The sequence below is a fragment of the Heterodontus francisci genome, chromosome 33 (genome assembly GCF_036365525.1).
Source record: "Heterodontus francisci isolate sHetFra1 chromosome 33, sHetFra1.hap1, whole genome shotgun sequence".
NCBI lineage: Eukaryota > Metazoa > Chordata > Chondrichthyes > Heterodontiformes > Heterodontidae > Heterodontus > Heterodontus francisci.
In genome coordinates this window covers 24,002,361-24,025,429 of record NC_090403.1, presented here as the reverse complement: position 1 = coordinate 24,025,429, position 23,069 = coordinate 24,002,361, and the positions used below count along the sequence as shown (strand labels likewise).

Here is a 23,069-nt window from a genome sequence, read left to right as displayed (position 1 = left end):
ATGAGAGATGCATACAGCACTTTATAATTGCTTTAAGGCACTCCTCTTACCATGCCAGTGAAAAACAAAGGTGAAGTTGATGGGGATCGGTCAGGGCAAGTTTCCATTTTTGGAATTTGATTGGTGTGCGCTAGCCATATGACTGGCCCATGCTAACCTTATTTCAAGTAGTAACACTGGAAGTACTTTACATTCATAAAACTGTTACTACCATATAGAACATGAGGAAGAGAAGAAAACACTCATTCATACATAGCAATTAGGCTCTGTGCTACTTCAGAGAGAATGAGAAAACACATGCAGAGGTTCTGATTTTTATATTGGCTAATTTCCTCTCATCTTTAAAAAAAAAGCTACAAAAGCTGCAATAAATTTTAACAAGAAATGCTGGAAATCTGAAACAGTTCCGAAGAAGGGTCACTGACCCGAAACGTTAACTCTGCTTCTCTTTCCACAGATGCTGCCAGACCTGCTGAGTGTTTCCAGCATTTCTTGTTTTTGTTTCAGATTTCCAGCATTTCTTGTTTTTGTTTCAGATTTCCAGCATCCGCAGTATTTTGCTTTTATATAAATTTTAACAAGCTGTGCATTAACAATACTCTCCATGCCAGTCATATTTTAATGAAAGCTTTTAAACAAGTTAATAATTTAATATATCACCTTTAATCCTATAAATCAGCTGGCTTCATGCTTTTAATTAATCAGCCAGCTGAGGCAAAGGAGACCTCAAAATTGCAGAAAGGGCTGCTTATATCAGATTATGGAGTTTTTTTTGATAATACATGACATTTATCTAGAATTATTTACACTGCATGCACAAGACAAGTAATTTACCCCAAAAGGCTAGCAGTATGAACAAAAAAGTGATATTTGTACAGAAGCTATTTAGTAGTAAAAGGCTTGTGTCAGTGAAAGGGTGAATCCTGTAGCACAGAATTACATTTCAAACCTTTAAGATGGACATTAATTTGAAATGTGGGCATCATTAATGGATTTGGATTATGACCGTTGATCAACTCATCTCCAGACATTCACTTGGTGGGTTTGCACCTAATGAAAGGGAAACTTAGAGAAGATGCCCTCACCCATGGAATTGTAGCCCATGTCAGTGAGGAGGAAGAAGTTAATGTCACCAATCAATTGATTTTTTAAAAAAAGTTTCAGAACCCTTAAATTCAACTAAGAGGACAATATAGTCTGGATGAACTTGGTGCAATACATTTAATCATTCAGATCCTGTTCTTAGATGGACATCATAGTTCTCAACTGGTATGAAAATGGCCTCTTGGTCTTTAGTGTTTTGGGTGGAGAACGAACAACGTATCTTGCCATCAACGCAGGAGCCCAGTTATGACAGCATTACTGTGACAAATTGAGCAGCAGTCTCATTTAAAATGATATACAAAATTATATTTTATTATCTTTCTACGGAATTTTGTAGCTTTATCAGCACTGTAGCCTCTTCAATTTAACTGCTGTTTGCCACAAATAAATAGCCTGTGTATACCCAAAGTACCCATTATTTGTCTTGTACTGAAGCCACTGTGAAGGGTGGACAAATTAACCCGCACCACCCAACACCTCCCCCATCGCCCCCCACCCTGGTCTTAATGAACTGCTTAACAGATGTTAATGACAAAATGATGATCTAGATGATCATCTGTGGCATTGCAGACGGAGTAAAAAGCAAGCATAGTCTTCAAATGAAGCGGGTCTAGACGGCAAGCTTTTGTTTGACTGGGGGCAAGAAGTCAGGTTTTAATTTTATTAGGGCGCAGAGACATAATTCAGTCCCGATTTTAAAATAATTGCTTATCCTGTCCTCAGTTAAAACAGCAAACTGCTCAGCAATTCAGAAAGCAGTGACAAAGTGTTGACTGGAGTAGGATTTTCTCTGCAGTATAGGTCAAGGAGCTGGGAGACACCAGACTGAAGCAACCACGGTACCACAGGCAGGAGGAACATGCAATTACAGCATAAGTTTACATACACAGTTTCCACTGGAATTTGTTATAAAAGCGTGTACTTCCGTAAGATTTATAAAATGCTAACCAACCTCTATGGGGAGTCAAGGCCAAATGTAATCCTTGGGGGAAGCAGGGCCAGAGGGTGGATAGTTGGACAGGGTACATGGATGTAATTCATTCTGTACTGTCTCCACTGGCTTGGTGAGTATAATTATAATGACAAGTTCCCATTATAAAATGTAGACACGAATTTAAAATGGAGAAAATAGACGTAAAACGTGTGCAGATGTTAAGATTTCTAATATAATAAATATTGATTATTTGGCTGTGAAGAAACTAAGGTAATCATTTGGGATTGCTAACACAACTTTTTGGGAGAGGGGAGCAGAGAGCGAGAGAGAGGGGGAGCTTGAGCGAGATACGAGAGAGAGTAGAAGCTAATTTCACTCTGCATGAAAAGTTGCTTTGTGCTGCAAGTGAACACATTAGGAAAGTTGAAGTAGAATGATCCCTTTGAATTTTGCTATGGTGGCTAAATATAATTGTGAAAGACACCCAAAGAACAATGAACAGTACAGCACAGGAACAGGCCTGTTTAAACTAAAACCTTCTGCACTTCCGGGGACCATATTCCTCTATTCCCATCCTATTCATGTATTTGTCAAGATGGCTCTTAAACGTCGCTATCATACCTGCTTCCACCACCTCCCCCGGCAGCAAGTTTCAGGCACTCACCACCCTCTGTGTAAAGAACTTGCCTCGCACATCCCCTCTAAACTTTGCCCCTCTCACCTTAAACCTATTAACCCCTAGTAACTGACTCTTCCACCCTGGGAAAAAGCTTCTGACTATCCACTCTGTCCATGCCACTCATAACTTTGTAAACCTCTATCATGTCACCCCTCCACCTCCATCGTTCCAGTGAAAACAGTCCGAGTTTATCCAGCCTCTCCTCATAGCTAATGCCTTCCAGAACAGGCAACATCCTGGTAAACCTCCTCTGTACCCTCTCCAAAGCCTCCACGTCCTTCTGGTAGTGTGGCGACCAGAATTGCACGCAATATTCCAAGTGTGGCCTAACTAAGGTTCTGTACAGCTGCAGCATGACTTGTCAATTTTTATACTCTATGTCCCGACCGACGAAGGCAAGCATGCCGTATGCCTTCTTGACTAGCTTATCCACGTGTTGCCACTTTGTGACCTGTGGACCTGTACGCCCAGATCTCTCTGCCTGTCAATACTCCTAAGGGTTCTGCCATTTACTGTATACTTCCCACCTGCATTAGACCTTCCAAAATGCATTACCTCACATTTGCCTGGATTAAACTCCATCTGCCATTTCTCCACCCAAGTCTCCAACTGATCTATATCCTGCTGTATCCTCTGACAATCCTCATCATTATCCGCAACTCCACCAACCTTTGTGTTGTCCGCAAACTTACTAATCAGACCAGCTACATTTTCCTCCAAATCATTTATATATACTACAAACAGCAAAGGTTCCAGCACTGATCCCTGCGGAACACCACTAGTCACAGCCCTCCATTCAGAAAAGCACCCTTCCACTGCTACCCTCTGTCTTCTATTACCGAGCCAGTTCTGTATCCATCTTGCCAGCTCACCTCTGATCCCGTGTGACTTCACCTTTTGTACCAGTCTGCCATGAGGGACCTTGTCAAAGGCTTTACTGAAGTCCATATAGACAACATCCACTGCCCTTCCTTCATCAATCATCTTCGTCACTTCCTCAAAAAACTCAATCAAGTTAGTGAGACATGACCTCCCCTTCACAAAACCGTGCTGCCTCTCGCTAATAAGTTCATTTGTTTCCAAATGGGAGTAAATCCTGTCCCGAAGGTTCCTCTCTAATAATTTCCCTACCACTGACATAAGGCTCACTGGCCTCTAATTTCCTGGATTATCCTTGCTACCCTTCTTAAACAAAGGAACAATATTGGCTATTCTCCAGTCCTCTGGGGCCTCACCTGTAGCCAATGAGGATACAAAGATTTCTGTTAAGGCCCCAGCAATTTCTTCTCTTGCCTCCCTCAGTATTCTGGGGTAGATCCCATCAGGCCCTGGGGACTTATCTACCTTAATGCTTTGCAAGACACCCAACACCTCCTCCTTTTTGATAACGACATGACCCAGACTATCTACACTCCCTTCCCTAGACTCATCATCCACCAAGTCCTTCTCTTTGGTGAACACTGATGCAAAGTACTCACTTAGTACCTCGCCCATTTCCTCTGGCTCCACACATAAGATTCCCTCCTCTGTCCTTGAGTAGGCCAACCCTTTCCCTGGTTACCCTCTTGCTCTCTATATATGTATAAAAAGCCTTGGGATTCTCCCAATTCACCCGTTTAATCTTTTTTCCCAGTTTGGTCTTTAAATTAAAAAATGGGGTATAACAGATTCACATATCTAGGCCATTATATTTCTGCCTCACCTGGCAGCTGTAGAGAGTAATGAAAACATTCCATGATGTCCAATTTCATGGAATTAAACCATGTTTGCATATGAATAATGTTTTGCCCCTCGAATATGAACGGCCATAGATATCAGCTGGAGACTACACATACGTCAGTACACCTGAAAAGGATATTAAAAAAGAGATTCTGTCCCTTGCATTATATTACACTTACCTATGTTAGTTTTTTAGCCTTGTTGTAGAGTGAGTCCACTACTTTACTCATATTCTGGATTGTTTCAAGCGCAGTTTCATATGTTTTGTCTACTGGAGGCTCATCAAACACAATCAGGACCCCCTCGCCTTGGTCTAAAATACCTTAAGTAAATACAAGATAAAACATAAATGAAACCTTCAATGTAACTGGCTAGAATTTTTTTTTCTTCTCGTTTCCCTGCTAGAAAACTGCAGTTTTTTTTTTAAATCGAAGGAAGCATCAATCCAGTACCAGGAGAGTTACATAATGTACAATATCCAGTGAGAAAGTATACAATTCAGAACACCAAAGTTACTGGATGCACAATACTGACAGGGTTGCTTACTCCAATACCAACAAATCTTGAAGACAAGTTTGTTTAGTTCAGATTAGTAATCACGAGTCAGGTGGTTATTTTAACCGCTTAAAATATCCTAATCTGCAAAGGGTTAAAGGTGACATGTTAAAAGTAATCACCCAATTTAACATATCATTTTAGAACAGTGTACACAAAACTATCTAATTTCTGCGTGGTATTTCTTACTCTGCAGCCAAAACCAGAATTCTGTGTTGCACCAAGGACATGCAGTATGGAATTGCATACTGGAGCAAACATGCTATGTTTGCAGCTAATATTTCCATTTCATCTGGAATAGGTAAAACGTTATTTGGGGCAAGAGATTTATCAAAGTTAAAATCATAAGTGTCTTGGGAGATGATTTATTATGGAAAACTAACAAAAAAGAGACAAAGGTAACTCTTGGCAAAAATGTTAGTCCTCAAAGCAAGATTATAATTCCAACCATAGTTAGGCTACATGGTTAAACCGGTTACATCGCATTTTTTTGTTATTGACTGGTTCAATACATAGTGCATGTCAGAGAGGGGTATGATTTTAACTTTGTTGTAGTTTCTCCTGTGCTCAATGTAGAAACTGTTCAATGCTTACCATGAAACTTCTTGTCCAAGATCATCTGAGAGAGTTTTCTTTCCACATCACCCTGGAATTACAGTACAGTGTCAGGTCCAATTTGCCTTTTACAGTTGCCCAACTGAAGAGATCACTTTGGTTGAATTATCTAGGGCAAAATTCTCAGAGATTTCCCCATCTTGGCTGAATGGGAGCTAAAATTCAGGCAAATAAAGTTTCCAAGGATCCGCAGAAGATAACAGATTGGGAAGCTGGGCAGCTTTCAAGATAAGCAAACTCCGACCAACTTACTTGATGTGCTGTTAAACTCTGAGCATTTCAGTTACACCTGGGACAAGAGTTATTTTCAACCATCAATCCCAAGGATGGATCTAGACTTTAAGCTACTCAAAACAAAGCACTTCCCATCATTGGTTTTCAGCTCTCAACTACATCATCAACAAGCAGTGAACTTGCTCAATTTCAAGGAAGGGCACAAATACAGCTGCACCACCCAGTTTTATTCAACCGTCAAGAAATCATCCAGCACCTTAGAGATCTGGATAAAAATGTGAGACTCATCTACAAGAGTGCCACTGCAGTTTGCATAGCAGAACTACTTGGGACTTAACCCCATGAGGTCAGTGATTGGGACACTACATATTATCAAGCCAATCATCTGTACACTGATGAACTGTCAACTTCAGTGAAATTAATTTTGTGTTGAAAAATGGCTTGCCATTCATTCCCAACTCAAAACACCCTCATTACTCCAGTGGGAGCACTGAACAGGAAAGATGCTGGGAGGTAATGCAAATTTCATGTGCTTGACTTTGAAACAGTGCAGTATGACTGAGACCAACTGCCACATATAGCAAGACTAGAAATAAAACTGCTTCTTATAAAGATTAGTGTTTTGCTCTGTAGAAAAATAATCAAAAGCAAGACCTTCAGTTCGAGAGCAATAGATAATCCTGTTTTATTTTTAAAAGTTGTGCTCACCAAGGTGAAGGATGCCAGTTAAGGGTTGAAACTTTTCTAGTTTTACTGTATCTATTCAGAAAGCATTCAGAGAATAGATTAAGATAGGGAGGCAAAGATATTGCAAATAATTCTCAACTCATTACTTTGGATTCTCACTTTGTTACAGGACTTGCAGATTCAAATATTAGTTTATAGAAAGTGACAAGTTAATCCAATCTATAATTGCTGTGGAAGTTAATTATTTATAGTAACTGCACTGCAGAGAACTGATGTTTTTGTTATTTTAAATCCCTGATTTTCTCTCCTCTTGACGGTGTTAACTTCTTGCTGGGATACAGCTCCAGAGTCCATTGTTCTTTAATAAAGCTCAACATTTAGTACCGTTAGTCTACTCCATCAAAGGGAGGTATCAGAACTCAGCTTATTCCTATCCTTACCCGATGATCACTTGTAGCATGGTCCCTGGATAAAATTGAGGAATGCTGCCCAAGTTTCCCCTCCTTAACCCAAAGACAGTGAAGCCAACTGTAGTATTCTGGCTAAGATCAACTAAATAGCAGAAGAAAGGTTACCCAGGACCTTCCTGGTCTGAAAGGCTCAGCCACTCATTTACTAAACTCAGTCAGGCACCAGGGACACAAGCACAACACTTCTGTTTGGCTTCATGTAGTTTTAGTGACAATGCAATAAGGTTACTTTAAGATACTATTGCAGAAGAGTGTCAAACAGATTTCCAAGAGAGACTGGCATTTTTATAGCACCTTTTCACAACTCAAATTGTCTTGAAACACTTCACATATAATGAATTACTTTGAAGTGATGTACACGTAGGAAAACAAGGCAACCATTTTACTTACAGCAAGACCGCGACAAACAATAAAAATCAGTGACCAATTAATCTACTTTCAGTGTGTTGGGTTGAGGAATGAATTTTGCAAGGACTGTTCTTCTTTGAACAACATAATGGCACCTCCCTTATGCTCATCTGAACCACCTGATCAAATCGAGGAAGTATCAGTTTAATGTCTCCTTCAGCAGTCCACTGAAGTTTCAGCCTAGGTTACGTGCTCTAATCTTGGACTGAGGCTCGAGTCCTCAATCTTCTGCCTGAGGTGAATGCTATCAAGTGAGACAAACTGACTTTTTTTTTAAAGATTCAGATCAATATCAACAAAATTCACAGTTCTGCATTCCCTATTTAAATATAGACAATCACTTACCTTGGATAGTTTTATAATGCTTGCTATGTGTTCTATCTGTAAGATTAAGAAAAAATATTTCATTTTGTTATCTCCAAGTCACCACTAAAAAAAGGCAGGATGAAAAGAAACAGTTGCAAGTCATTTGTTAAAATGGAATGCAAGGATCTTCACAACACAATCAAGCATCAACTCAGGCTGCATATTTTCACTGAAAGTTAAAAAGTTGCCAAAGAACTTGTGCTCTTAATACTCAAAAAACGTGGATATGAGATATGCAAAACGACAATCAAATATTTTCAGTAAAACAAACCTTCATTATACAAGAGTAGTTAGTCTGAAAGTAATGGATACATTTTGCGGCAAAAAATTTGAGCAGTTAAGCAAAGCATATAGGATCTTAAGCTTCATAAATAGAGATACTGAATACAAAAGTAGGAAAGTTAAGCTGAACCTTTATGAAGCTTTGGTTAGGCCGCAACTAGAGTACTGTGTCCAGTTCTGGCCATCACACTTTAGGAAGGACGTAAAGGTCCTTGAGAGGTAGCAGAGGAGATTTATCGGAATGGATCCAGGGATGAGGAAATTTAGCTACAAGGTTCGGTTGGAGAATCCCCTTGGAGCAAAGGAGATCTGGTAGAGGTGAAGATTATGACAGGTTTAGATAAGGTAGACAAAGATAAGCTGTTCCCATTAGCTGATGGTACAATGATTCGGGGACAAAGATTTAAGATTTAGGACGAGAGATATGGGAGGGAGGGGATGTGAGGAAGAATGTTTTTATGCAGCGAGTGTCAACGACCTGGAACTCGCTGCCTACGAGGGTGGTGGAAGCAGAGACAATAACGATTCCAAAAGAAAATTGGATGGGCACTTGAGAGAAATAAATTTGCAGGGTTAAGGGGCATAGAGTGGGGGAATGGGATTGATGGGGTTGACTAAATTGCTCTAGAGTGCTGGCATGGACTCGATGGGCCAAATAGCCTCCTTCTGTGGTGTAATGACCATTACATTGTTCTATGGGTGTGAACAATTTATATACTAGTTAGGAAATTTTACATATCTTCATGTCTGTGCAGAAAATTAACTTCACAAACCACAATAACTGAAGCTAATAGAACCAACGTGCATAAGCAGTGACTTTTACATATGAATGCATGTAAAAATCAGGCCCATTTTTAGCGGAAAAGTCTACCCTTCATGTTTGAATCTACCCACGATTACAGATGATACCTCAGCAATCGTCTCCAGCTCCGAATTATTCCATGTCGATTCCAACTGAAATTCCACCCTTTATGTTTCAGATCTACCCATGATTACAGATGTCTCCTAGGCATTCAGCGTTCCTTGAACCGCTGTTCTTGCTGCATCCTGAGATCCACACAATGCCATGTGTCGTCACATGCACACTCCCAACTCTTTCTTCAGCAGCACCAACTCACTATCTCAAAATTGTTTTGGTCTGCAGTTTCATTTCATTCTTTGTCTCATCAGATACTTCAACAAAAAACTTTTTTCTTCCCGTCAGGTGTGAAGGATCACAAGCTTCAGCAACACATGGGTAACAAAGCCCTCCAGATATTTCTTCCCCTTCATTTCCCTCTGACCCCATCCATTCTTCTAACCTTACTCCCTGCGGTGTATTCACAATAACCTCAGAGTTTCCCCTCTGACCACGAACTATGTCCTTAGCAAAGGCCTCAGCTCCATCGTCTTAGGTCCCCACCACAATGAATTAAAGTCAGTATGACACGGAGTTGTTCTTCCATCGCATTTGTCTCCGCATGCACTTTGTCCAGGAGTTCTCCCCCCAACACAGAGGACCCTATTACCCATCTCCACTATTCCCCCTTCTCCTGGATCCCTCCCTTTGATCTCTTAACTCTCTCTCAAGTGTGACAATGGCGTGACATCAATTTCTCTGCTCCCCTCACTCATTCTAACCTTGCTGTATTCCATTCTCTCAGGTCCAACTCTAATAATGCCATCAAACCTGCTGAAAAAAAGTGGTACTGTTGTCTGGCGAATTGACCTCTACCTTGCAGAGGCTGACTGCCAACTTTCCGACACTTCCTCCTGTCTCACCTGGACTATGACCCCGCCAAACCTTAAGCAACCGTCCCCAGGTTTGTCACTGACCTCATCTCCCCCGGAAAACTTCCCTCCACGGCCTCCAATCTCATAGCCCTCCAACTTCGAACATCCCACTTCTAACTCCACCCCAAGATCCACAAACAGGACTGCTCTAGTGGACTGATCATTTCAACCTGTTCCTGCCCCACCAAACTGATTTCTTCCCATCTCGACTATTTTTCTCCCCGTTCCCAGTCTCCAGCCACCTACATCTGTGACTCTTCCAACACCCTCCATCACTTCAATAGTTTCTAATTTCCTGGCCCTAACTGTCTCTCTTTGGCTATGGACGTCTAGTCTCTCTACACCTCCATCCCCCATCAGGACAGTTTGAGGGCTGTTTGTTTCTTCCTTGAATGGAGGCCCAACAAGTCTCCATTCACCACCACCCTCCTCTGCCCGGTTGAACTTGTTCTCAGTGAACAACTTCTCTTAACTCCACACACTTCCTCCAAATAAAAGGTGTTGCTATGGGTACTCACTTAGGTCCTGGTTATGCCTGCCTTTTTGTAGGCTATGTGGAACATTCCTTGTTCCAGTCCTATTTGGGACTCCTCCCTCACCTCTTTTTCTGGTACACTGATGACTGACGGTGCTTCTTGCCCTGAACTGGAAAATTTCATCAACCTTGCTCCCAATTTCCACCCTATCACCATCACATGATCCACCCCTGACTCTTCCCTTCCACAACTTCTCTGCCTCCATTTCTGAGGATAGGTTAACAAATATTCACTACAAGCCCACTGACTCACACAGCTACCTCGACTACACTCCTTACACCCTGCTTCCTGCAAAGGACTCTATTGCATTCTCCCAGTTTCTCAGCTGCCATCGCATCTGATTTGATGACTTTCCAAACCAGCACTTCTGTGTCTCTTCCTTTTTCCTCAACCAAGGAATGCCCCCACCATGGTTGACAGGGCCCTTGACCTCGTCTGGCCCATTTCCCGACCTTCCGCTCTCACCCCTTCCCCTCCCTCCCAGAACCACAATAGGGTTCGCCTTGTCCTCAGTTTCTACCCCACCAGCCTCCGTATTCAACAGATCAGCCTCTGCCATTTCCACCACCTCCAGTTTGATGCCACCAGTCACATCTTTCCCCTTCAGCATTCTGAAGGGACCGATCCCTCTGCCACACCCTGGTTCACTCCTCAATCATCCCCAACAACCCCCCCTTTCCCATGGCACCTTCCCATGGAAGTGCAGGAGAAGCAACACCTGCCCCTTTACCTCTTCTCTCCTCACCGTCCAAGGCCCCAAACATTCGTTCCCAGTGAAACAGCGATTTACGTGTATTTCTTTCAACTCAGTATGTTGTATTGGCTGTTCACAATGCAGTCTGTGCTACACTGGGGAGGCCAAACATTGATTAGGTGACTGTTTTTCAGAACATCGCAGTGCAGTCTGCAAGCATGACAGAGCTCTAGTCACCTGTTATTTTAACTCTCCACCTTGCTGTCCTGATCTCTCTGTCCTTGGCCTCTTGCAGTGTTCCAACGAAGCTCAACACAAGCTCAAGGAACAGCATCTCATCTTTCGATTGAGAGCTCTGCAGCCTTCTGGCCTCAACACTGAGTTCAAAAATTTCAGACTGCAATCGGAGTTTTCAATTTGTTTCCTTTTTCTTTGCAGGTTTCAGTTTTAGTCTATTTTCCCCTCGTTTTTGCTTTTGGATAGCAGCTGTTCATCATTTTTTGTTTCTTTACTTGCGCCATTACCACTCCCTTTGGCCCTGCACCACTAACCCTGTCATTTAATCCCTCCCATCTACCATTCTATCACACCTTCCATTCTGCTATTTTTCTACCCACTCCCATTTTACTTGCTTAAAACTTATTACATTTCAAGCTTTTCCCAGTTCTGATGAAAGGTCATTGACCTAAAATGTTAACTGCTTCCCTCTCCACAAATGTTGCCTGACCTGAGTATTTCCAGCATTCTGTTTTGATCCCACTTTTAATGGTATCTTCTATATTTTGTATACAATTGTCACATTCAAATGATTTAGTAACATGAGGAACATGGGAAGATTTACCTCAGTTGAGTTCCAGTCATCAATATAATTCTCAGGGTGTGGAAGGGGGTTTCTTGGCTGAGGGGATGGTTTTCGATTACGGGGGGGGGGAGGGGGGGGATGGGAATGACGTTTGTCCACTATAGACATTTCTGATCTGCAACATGGCAGAGTATGTTTGCTGTTCCACCAAGCAACTGGTGCACTATGCATGTAAGGTGAGTGCAAGTGTGGTGAGGCATTGACAGTGAATTTCTTATTCAACCAGGTCATTATTGAGGCACAATATATACTCAGTTCAGCAGGGGAAATACTTTTCATGGAAGGGTGGAGATTTCTACATATGCAGTTTATTAGTGGCTCTATTCACCTGTCAAATGAGATACAGCAGATCTCAAACCAAGAACTACACTTCATAACTCTCCAATTCAAAAAACAAGAGCCAAAAGTTAAAAAATAGGATCACACAATCCATCAATATAAGCAGTTTGATTCATTGTTCACGATCAAATTTAAATCCTAAACAGGAGATAATTAGCTTGACTTTCCACACCTTTCTAATTTCACACACCTGGATATGAGTTTTCGGCCAGTGAATATTAACATGGAAGCCCATATTCTAATAGCCCACATTCTGCTGGGTTCCTGCTGCTACCTCAGCATCAGTTGATAAAGCTTTTCCATTGAATATACAATGGATGGTAGGACCTTAGGAAGTACAGAGGGTCAGAGGGACCTTGGTGTACTTGTCCATAGATCACTGAAGACAGCAGCACAGGTAGATAAGATGGTTAGGAAGGCATATGGGATACTGGCCTTTATTAGCCCAGGCACAGAATATAAGAGCAGGGAGGTTATGATGGAGTGGTATAAAACACTAATTAGGCCACAGCTGGAATACTGTGTACAGTTCTGTGCACCACACTATAGGAAGGATGTGATTGCACTGGAGAGGGTGCAGAGGAGATTCACCAGGATGTTGCCCGAGCTAGAGCAATTCAGCTCTGAAGAGACACTGGATAGGCTAGGATTGTTTTCCTTAGAGCAGAGAAGGCTGAGGGGGGACTTGATTGAGGTATACAAAATTATGAGGGGCATAGATAGGGTAGATAGGAAGAAACTTTTTCCCTTAGCAGAGGGGTCAATAACCAGGGGGCATAGATTTAAAGGGCAGGAGGTTTAGACGGGATCTGAGGAAAAACCTTTTCACCCAGACAGTGGTTGGAATCTGGAACACACTGCCTGAAGAGGTCTTACAGGCAGGAACCCCAACAACATTTAAGTAGCATTTAGATGAACACTTGAAACGCCATAACATACTAGACTACGGACCAAGTTCTGGAAAATGGGATTAGAATAGATAGGTGCTTGATGGCCGACATGGACACGATGGGCCGAAGGGCCTGTTTTTGTGTTGTATAATTCTATTTGGCAGGGTAAGTCTTCAAAGATTGATGGCGTTCAACCGCTTAAGCTAGTCTCCCCATATGTCAGGCTCTGCAGCAGTTGTGGGTCGTTGCATCATTTTGTGCCTCCATTAATAGTCCCTCTTTGAATGCGTTCAGCTAAGATTTGTAGGCATGAACATCTGGTGTTGCTTGGAGGGTAAGGAATGCTCGTACAAGAGCCCAAGGTATAGGGGGTAACATTAGCATGGATACAGGATTGGTTAGCCAAAAGGAAACAGAGTAGTATTAAATTAGTCATTTTGAAGTTGGCAAGCTGTAACTAGAGGGGTGCCACAAGGTCAGTGCTGGGGCCTCAACTATTTACAATTTATATCAATGACTTAGATGAAAGGACAGAATGTCTGTTGCTAAATTTGATGATACAAAGATGTGTAGAAGAGTAAGTTGTGAAGAGGACATAAGGAGTCTGCAAAGGGATATAGATAGGTTAAGCGAGTGGGCAAACATTTGGCAGATGGAGTATAATGTGGGAAAGTGTGAACATTTTAGCTGGAAAAATAGAAAAGCACATATTATTTAAATGGAGAGATTGTAGAACTCAGATGCAGAGGGATCTGGATGTCCTAGTACACAAAACATAAAAAGTTAGTTTTTTAAAATTTGTTTTGTGGGATGTGGACGTCGCTGGTGAGGCCAGCATTTATTGCCCATCCTTAATTGCCCTTTAACTGTGGCTTGCTAGGCAATTTCAGAGGGCAGTTAAGAGTCAACCACATTGCTGTGGGTCTGGACTCACATGTAGGCCAGACCAGGTAAGGATGGCAGATTTCTTCCTTGAACCAGCTGTCAATAATTGACAATGGTTTCATGGTCACCATTAGACAAGCATTTAATTGCAGATTTATTAACTGAATTCAAATCTCACCATCTGCAGTGGTGGGATTAGAACTCATGTCCCCAGAGCATTAGCCTGGGCCTCTGGATTACTAGACTAGCGACATTACCACTACACCACCACCTCTCCATGCAGTACAGCAAGTGATTAAGGCGGCAAATGCAATGTTGTCGTTTATTGCGAGGGGAATGGCATATAAAAGTAGAGATGTTTTGCTACAGTTGTGCAGGGCATTGGTGAGACTACATCTGGAGTACTGTGCACAGTTTTAGTCTCCTTATTTAAGAAAGGATATAATTGCACTGGAGGCAGTTCAGAGAAAGTTCACAACTGATTCCTGGGACGAGAAGGTTATCTTGAGGTAAGGTTGGATAGGTTTGGTCTGCATTCATTGGAATTTAGAAGCATGACAGGTGATCTTATAGAGTCATACAGCACAGAAACAGGCCCTTCGGCCCATCGTGTCTGTGCCAGCCATCAAGCACCTATCTATTCTAATCCCATTTTCCAGCACTTGGCCCATAGCCTTGTATGCTAGGACATTTCAAGTGCTCATCTAAATACTTCTTAAATGTTGAGGGTTCCTGCCTCTACCACCCCTTCAGGCAGTATGCTCCAGATTCCAACCACAGTCTGGGTGAATTTTTTTTCCCTCAAATCCCCTCTAAACCTCCTGCCCCTTACCTTAAATCTATGCCCCCTGGTTATTGACCCCTCCGCTAAAGGAAAAAGTTTCTTCCCATCTATCCCATCAAAGCCTCTCATAATTTTGTATACCTCAATCATATCTCCCCTCAGCCTTCTCTGCTCCAAGGAAAACAACCCTAGCCTTTTCAGTCTCTCTTTATAGCTGAAATGCTCCAGCCTAGGCAACATCCTGGCAAATCTCCTCTGCACCCTCTCTAGTGCAATCACATCCTTCCTATAGTGTGGTGCACAGAACTGTACACAGTACTCCAGCTGTGGCCTAACTAGTGTTTTATACAGCTCCATCATAACCTCCCTGCTCTTATATTCTATGCCTCGGCTAACAAAGGCAAGTATCCCATATGCCTTCCTAACCACCTTATCTACCTGTGCTGCTTCCTTCAGTGATCTATGGACAACTACACCAAGATCCCTCTGAGCCTCTGTACTTCCTAGGGTCCTACCATCCATTGTACATTCCCTTGCCTTGTTAGTCCTCCCAAAATGCATCACCTCACACTTCTCAGAACTAAATTCCATTTGCCACTGCTCCGCCCATCTTACCAGCCTATCGATATCGTCCTGTAATCTAAGGCTTTCCTCCTCACTATTTACGACCCCACCAATTTTCGTGTCATCTGCGAACGTACTGATCATACCTCCTATATTCACGTCTAAATCATTAATATACATTACAAACAGTAAGGGTCCCAGCACTGATCCCTGTGGTAGACCACTGGTCACAGGCTTCCAATCGCAAAAACAACCCTCGACCATCACCCTCTGCCTCCTGCTAGTGAGCCAATTTTGGATCCAATTTGCCAAATTTGCCCTGGATCCCATAGGCTCTTACCTTCTTAACCAATCTCCCATGTGGTACCTTATCAAAAGCCTTACTGAAGTCCATGTAGACTCCACGAACTGCTTTACATCTACACATCTAGTCACCTCCTTGAAAAATTCAATCAAGTTTGTTAGACACGATCTCCCCCTGACAAAGCCATGCTGACCATCCCTGCCTCTCCAAGTGGAGATTAATCCTGTCCCTCAATGTTTTCTAATAGTTTCCCTACCACTGATGTTGGACTCACTAGCCTGTAATTACCTGGTTTATCCCTGCTACCCTTCTTGAATAATGGTACCACATTTGCTGTCCTCCAGTCCTCTGGCACCTCTCCTGTGGCCGGAGAGGATTTGAAACTTATAAGATCCTGAGGGGATTGACAGGGTGGACACTGAAAGGATGGGAGAGACTAGAACTAGGGGATACAGTTTAAAAATAAGGGGTCTTCCATTTAAGACAGAGACGAGGAGAATTTTTTTACTCTGAAGGTTGTCAGTTTGTGGAACTCTTCCCGAAGAGCAGTGGAGGCAGGGTCATTGAATATTTTTAAGGCAGAGGTAGACAGATCCTTGACAAACAAGGGAGTCAAAGAACATAAATAGAAGCAAGAGTCGGCCATTCCACCCCTCAAGCCTGCCCCGCCATTCAATAAAATCATGGCTGATCTGCCCCAGACCTCAACTCCTCTTTTGTGCCAGCTCCTCAAAGCCCTCAACTCCCCGATATTTCAAAAATCTATCTACCTCCTCTTTCAATACTTTGTGATCTAAGGCATCGGGGGTAGACAGGAAAGTGGAGTTGAGTCCAGCCATGACCTTATCGAATGGCGGAACAGACTCGAGGGGCCGAATAGCCTACTCTTGCTCAGAGTTCGTATTTTGCTTTTGAAATGACAGCCTTCGCACATCACTAACAGCTTGGTTAAGTTCCTTCTTCCATTAATACAGTCCACTGATGATCCAGAAAATTTAGTGGCATCTACATCTGGAACAATTTGGGTATTCTTAAATATTGTTGCTCAAAAGGGATAATCCAGTGTCTTAGAGACGAGAAATTTGTTTCTGGTCTTCCATTAGTATTTTCCCTTGCTTTCCTCTTCTTCAGAAGATGCTTTCTATGGTATTGCTGGTGCAGGCTCACGTGCAGCATCAACACCGATATACAGTAGTTAAGTAGGCAGGCCCACTTCTGTGCTGTAAACTCGATGTAAGGCTCTTTGCGAATTGGTATTCCTCTGATAGCTCATCAGAGTGTTATTCTTCATCTCAGAGACCAGACAGCAAGTACCAGGCCATCTGACTACTATGGGAATCAAAGTAGCAGCCAAATCCTGTCCTCTATCAACATCCACAGTTCCAGCAGGGATTACTGGATAACCATCAGCAAGAAGACTTCAGCCTGATTTCCCTTTCCTAACCTAGGAGAATAGAAGCCAGCAGTAGCGAAACCGCCACTGGCTGGCTGAGGTTAGATAATTCAAAAGGATCTGCATGGCTGAACTATTCATCATCTCGATACTGGGGTGGTTCTCATTGAATGGATTTAGTTAAAATAAAGAGTCTAACGAAGTGGTATGGCAAGTTACATGCATGGTTACAGTGGCAGATTGATAGGCTATATAAATGCCTACCAGAGAATTTAAACCAGCCTGATCGTAAAAAACTTGCAAAATTCCATTTAGCCACATTGTGCACTTTTCTTCAGTACAACTTTAAATAAGCTATATTCAAATATTTTATCATAACTATACTCAATTAACCTACTGTCAAATGAAATTTGAATACAAAAGCAACTTCCCTCTTCAGATAGCAAATAAATTTGAAGAGATTTCAGTATTTTCTGCTTTGCACTGAGTTACAGTGCAGGATACTTATACTAAATCAATGGTTACAGACCATTGGGGCCACATAGCCACAGGGCTCCCCTGATTGTTTATTGAGTTTAACCAGTATCCCAATTCAATCTGGGCACAAGGAACTGCCACTGTTGGCAAGTTATTGACAGTGCTTGATGCGGATGAAGATTCGTGGCTGGACCATATCAGCTGACAACTACCATCTTTTCTTAGGAGTGTTCATTTTTCTTATGTTTTTACACTTACTAATTTATCCCACTTCACACAGAATAAGTAGTGCACTTGTTCCTTATGGTGTAAGCATTGCCTGGAGGCAGGCTGTTAAATTACTGGTGGTGTGCTCAGCAATGGGTATTTTATACTGTTCTCACACCTTTCATTACAGAGAATGTGCTACTATAAACTCTTGGGTTGAGGCAGCCTTAATCCATTCAGGATGGATGGAAAATGTGAAGATAAAGGGCTCCTACCTATTTAATTAGTTTTTTTTCCAGCATGACAGACTAAACTTTTTTTTATTGGAAATGTGATGACTGACCAGAGAAAGGCTGCTTTTTCTTAGCAGATACCGATAGTGAAGAAGTGAACAGCACTAGGAGCAACAAACCCAATGCATGAACTAGGAAAATTTGACGTGGCACACAAAGATGGTGCCCATATCTATACAGCGCAGCCAGTAATATGCTGGCACCAGTACAAATAATGGATGGATCCTTTCTTTTGCATGCTGAACATGTATTCCCAGGTCTCAATCAGGAGATGGCTAAAGGGTGTGGAAAGCGGAATGGAAAAGGAATAAAAACAAAGTGCTGGAAATACTCAGGAGGTCAGGCAACATCTGTGGAGAGAGAAGCAGAGTTAACCTTTCAGGTCTGTGGCCTTTCATCAGATCAGACAAGGCGAAAAATCTGGATACAGACCTGAAACGTTAACTCTGCTTCTCTCTCCACAGATGCTGCCTGACCTGAGTATTTCCAGCACTTTGTTTTTATTTCAGATTTCCAGCATCTGCTGTATTTTGCTTTTACGGAAAAGGAATACATCTCTTTCATACCAGTTTAAATCTATATTTTAAAAAAGTAAACTACAACAACAAAGAGGCTTTACTATGGGGACCTAATGTGAAAATAATAGTTCCACGACCCAAAGTTGTTTCGTAAGATGTGGTCAAACAGTATTTAGGGAGTTGAGTTTGCAGGTGGTGTAAGCGGATATATGGCCAAGAGTGAGATAGAAAACAAAATGCAATATTTTCATATTATGAGCAAACAAATTCTGCAGCAAAAATTAGTTAACTGGTAGGAAAGGTTGACATGAAAGGGGACATCTTTAAGGGACACTATCTTCCATATACACATGGACGCCACATACAATTCTATCAAAAAGGTGTCAATCAGAAACAGGTCACTGCAAAGAAATCATCAATATTCAGTCTACATGTGAGCAATATTAAAGCAGCCAATATTTTTGTATAACATGAAACATTAAAATTAATTTCAGGATGGATCCCAGACTTGTTACATACAAGTACTATGGGAATTTTATTTCCTTCATACTACTTGGAATTACCTGAACTCTGGAGAAAGGCTCAATCACTCTGATTAGATTCTGCTCCAGTAAGTTGTCATACAGCTTTGCCAGATGCGTGGTGATAATCGGATCATCTCGTAGCTCTGCTTGGAAATCTGTTAAAGCCTGCAAACCCGAAAGGCAGAATTGTCATTTACGGTGAACAGGATGTTCCTGGGATGTGGGCGTCGCTGGCTACGCCATTATTTATTGCCCATCCCTAATTGCCCTCGAGGTGGTGGTGGTGAGCTGCATTCTTGAACCGCTGCAGTCCTTGTGGGGTAGGTATACCTACAGTGCTGTTAGGAAGGGAGTTCCAGGATTTTGACCCAGTGACAGTGAAGGAATGGCGATATAGTCCCAAGTCAGGATGGTGTGTGGCTTGGAAGGGAACTTGCAGGTGGTGGTGTTTCCATGCATCTGCTGCCCTTGTCCTTTGAGGCAATAGAAGTCATGGGTTTGGAAGGTGCTGTCTAAGGAGCTTTGGTGCGTTGCTGCAGTGCATCTTGTAGATGGTACACACTGCGGCCACTGTACGTCAGTGGTGGAGGGAGCAAATGTTTGCGGATGGGGTGCCAATCAAGTGGGCTGCTTTATCCTGGATAGTGTCGAGCTTGAGTGTTGTTGGAGCTGCACCCAACCAGACAAGTGGAGAGTATTCCATCACACTCCTGACTTGTGCCTTGTAGATGGTAGACAGGCTTTGGGGAGTCAGGAGGTGAGTTACTCGCTGCAAGATTCCTAGCCTCTGACCTGCTCTTGTAGCCACGGTATTTATATGGCTACTCCAGTTCAGTTTCTGGTCAATGGTAGCCCCTAGGATGTTGATAGTGGGGGATTCAGTGATGGTAATGCCATTGAATGTCAAAGGGAGATGGTTAGATTCTCGCGTTAGAGACGGTCATTTCCTGGCATTTGTGTGGCGGAAATGTTACTTGCCACGTATTAACCCAAGCCTGGATATTGTCCAGGTCTTGCTGCATTTCTACATGGACTGCTTCAGTATCTGAGGAGTCGCGAATGGTGCTGAACATTGTGCAGTTATCAGCGAACATCCCCACTTCTGACCTTATGATTGAAAGGTGGTCATTCAGGAAACAACTGAAGATGGTTGGGTCTCAGACACTACCCTGAGGAACAGAATATTTCAGGATCTATAAAATTCATATGCTCACAACTTAAGCAAATTAAAGTGATGCTCATGCTGTTACTATGTTTTTTCTGCAGGACTAAATTTAGCAAGGGAAAACCTGTCATGAGTACCTAGCAGTGACAAAAATGCTTAAACCAATCATTCTAGAATAATTGACATTTGCATTTAGCCTTTTGCTTTGCAGGCTGCTTGCCATCACTAAGGGGAATAGCCTTGGCTAAAGAAGATATTTTTCAATGACACGCTGAACAGTTAATAAAGGACTTGCTCCAGTAGAAGGTGCCCATCCAAAGGGTGAATATCTTTCTTTTATATTAGCTGGAGGCATACCAAGAACAACGGGGTCAGCCATGCCTCAGTTGGTATGATTCTAGTCTGTGGGTTCAAGTTCCATTCCAGGACTTGAGACCAAAAATCTAGGCTAACAATCTAGTGCAGTAATGAGGGAGTGCTGCACTGTCGGAGGTGCTACCTTTTGGATGAGACACTAAAGTGAGGCCTCGTCTGCCCTTTCAGGTACCGGTAAAAGATCACATGACAAGTTTGACAAAGAGCAAGGGTGTTATCCTCAGTGTCTCAGCCAATATTTATTCCTCAACCATCACAAAAAAAAAAATTCGATTACACAGCTGTTCGTGGGAACTTTTTGGGTGCAAATTTGCTGCTGCATTTCCTATATTACAACATTGACTACACTGCAAAAGTACTTCATTAGCTGTAAAGCACTTTGGAACACGAGATCGTGAAAGGCGCTAGTTAAATTCTTTAACAGGAAATTCACCAAGTCTGAGTGACTTGTCAGCCTGGATGAATTTAGATTTTTGGTTTTAAAATGAAATGTTTCTTCTACTAAAATACCAAGTCGTATAACACTCAAGATTAACCTATTATCACCACAGTCGTAACAAACAACCCACAAATTCACCATCGACTCTACTTTTCTTCTGAACTTAAGGTATTACTTCAAATGATTAGCAAGTGTCTGACAAACTTATTTAACCCCATTTGTTCAGAAATGCACAAATTATTGTACATCTCACTTAAATACATAACTTTGCTTCAGGCAGACGTGATAAAATATTTCTTACTTCTATTACCTTCCCAAACAACAGGTTTGCCACAAAAAAAACTTTTATAGAAGCCAATATCATGAAGATAAATGGCCTTTAAAAGCAACTTTAACTCAATAATATAGACAATTACTATCGTCATGCAGGCCCCCACTTGCCAAGAGTGAGGCACACATTATTTCGCAACATGAACATTAAAAACTCAAAAATGTTGCTGGGAAGAAAACAGGGCCCATCACAAGGAATTGCCAGCCCCCTCGCTGGAAAGACCTTTTTTGTATACTAGCAGATAGTGTTGGAACAAAGAACCCAATCCCTGTTTTTCCAATACACTCATGACCTCGTCAGACCAGTTTAGTCACATGACTAACTGGTTGTTTGAATTTGAACTTGCCACAGAATGTTTGAAACGGAGAAAGCTCTTTGCTCCTGACCTGAAAAGACCTCTCTCCTGTCTGCTCTCATCTCACTCTCACCAGCTTCGGAAACCACTAAAGCCACATGAACCCAAAGAGAGAAAAGTCTCCTACAGAGAACAAGGTTTAAGAATAATATTGAGCCCCAACGAAAAGCAAGACTAACTACAATCAAGGACTCTACAGCAAGCTCGAAGCACAATAAAAAAAAACCCTCTTCAGAAATTGCCTCAAACCTCTCCACTATTTTTCTTCTGCCCTTTTCTGTCTCTATTTGCATGCGCGTATCGCATTTGCATGCTAGCATGGGACGCGGCGTGTATCCGTAGGCGCTAACTGAATTAGAGTTTAAGTTTTAATAAATTTCACTTTTCTTCTTTAAACCTAAGTAAGCCTATTTATGCTAATTTCTTTGCCTTATAATTGGAAAGTGGTGAACAAGGATTCACCAAGGGGGAGCTCAAAACACTGTTTAAAATTAAACCCTGTTACAATAAGACCGGGTGAAGACAGTAAAAGACTCCGAAGACACCTTTCTCACCTGGTCATAACACAATTCAGAACAATTTTAGCTAACATCCAGTGAACAGCAGTTTGGGGACCAAAAGCTGGTACAACCTGCCAAGTTTAAAAATATATTTCCACTGTCTATTCTCAGTAGATGGCGACATTATTGAGAACAGCTCCTGATCCAAACACTTATGAATAGCAGGCCAAAAATACGAACGAGATATTTAATTTTATGAAGTCTACTCAATTTTATGATCCAGGATTCATGTATTTTTAGTGTTCTTCATTTTCAACTGGAAGGCAAAATTGGATCTAAACTTAAAAAGTTAGATAATCTGGCCTTTTCCTTGTGGGGAGGAGGGGGAGGGCATCCCGAGCTTCTCTAAGCTGTAAACTCCTCAGCAAGAACAAATGTGTTGTCTGTAGAAAGCTCAGTGGGAAATGAAGCAACACATACACCCTCCCATCCTCAAACCTTATAGCACTGCATCCAATATTGCTAACATTTACAGTTCACCTTCAACTGCAAGGAGCAGGATAAATGTCAGGGGAACAAATATTTTCCCATTTTTTGTATGGGAAATTTTCTCAACTTGACAAACAGTATCAACAAACCACTGTACATCACTTTTCATAGGCATGCTCTGTAGTGGGGTGGCCCATTGACTATTGTCAAGTCTCAAGCTTTGCTTTGAACTCTGTCTCCACAAATAGGTAAAACTTTGTTATATTTTTGTTCTTCAGTGAGAAGGCAAACATATCAGCTAACAATGTATCCTTTCTCA

General features: G+C 42.0%; 1 protein-coding gene across 1 annotated transcript in view; it reads right to left on the bottom strand.

Moving 5' to 3' along the window:
* Positions 1-23,069, bottom strand: part of LOC137348055 (26S proteasome non-ATPase regulatory subunit 11) — a 97,508-nt gene that overhangs the window by 5,290 nt on the left and 69,149 nt on the right. The window contains exons 10-13 of the mRNA XM_068013180.1: positions 19,136-19,261; positions 7,751-7,786; positions 5,586-5,637; positions 4,616-4,758 (exon numbers count right to left, since the gene is read on the bottom strand). Of these exons, the coding sequence (XP_067869281.1) occupies positions 4,616-4,758; positions 5,586-5,637; positions 7,751-7,786; positions 19,136-19,261 (357 nt within the window). The remainder of the gene's footprint in view (positions 1-4,615; positions 4,759-5,585; positions 5,638-7,750; positions 7,787-19,135; positions 19,262-23,069) is intronic.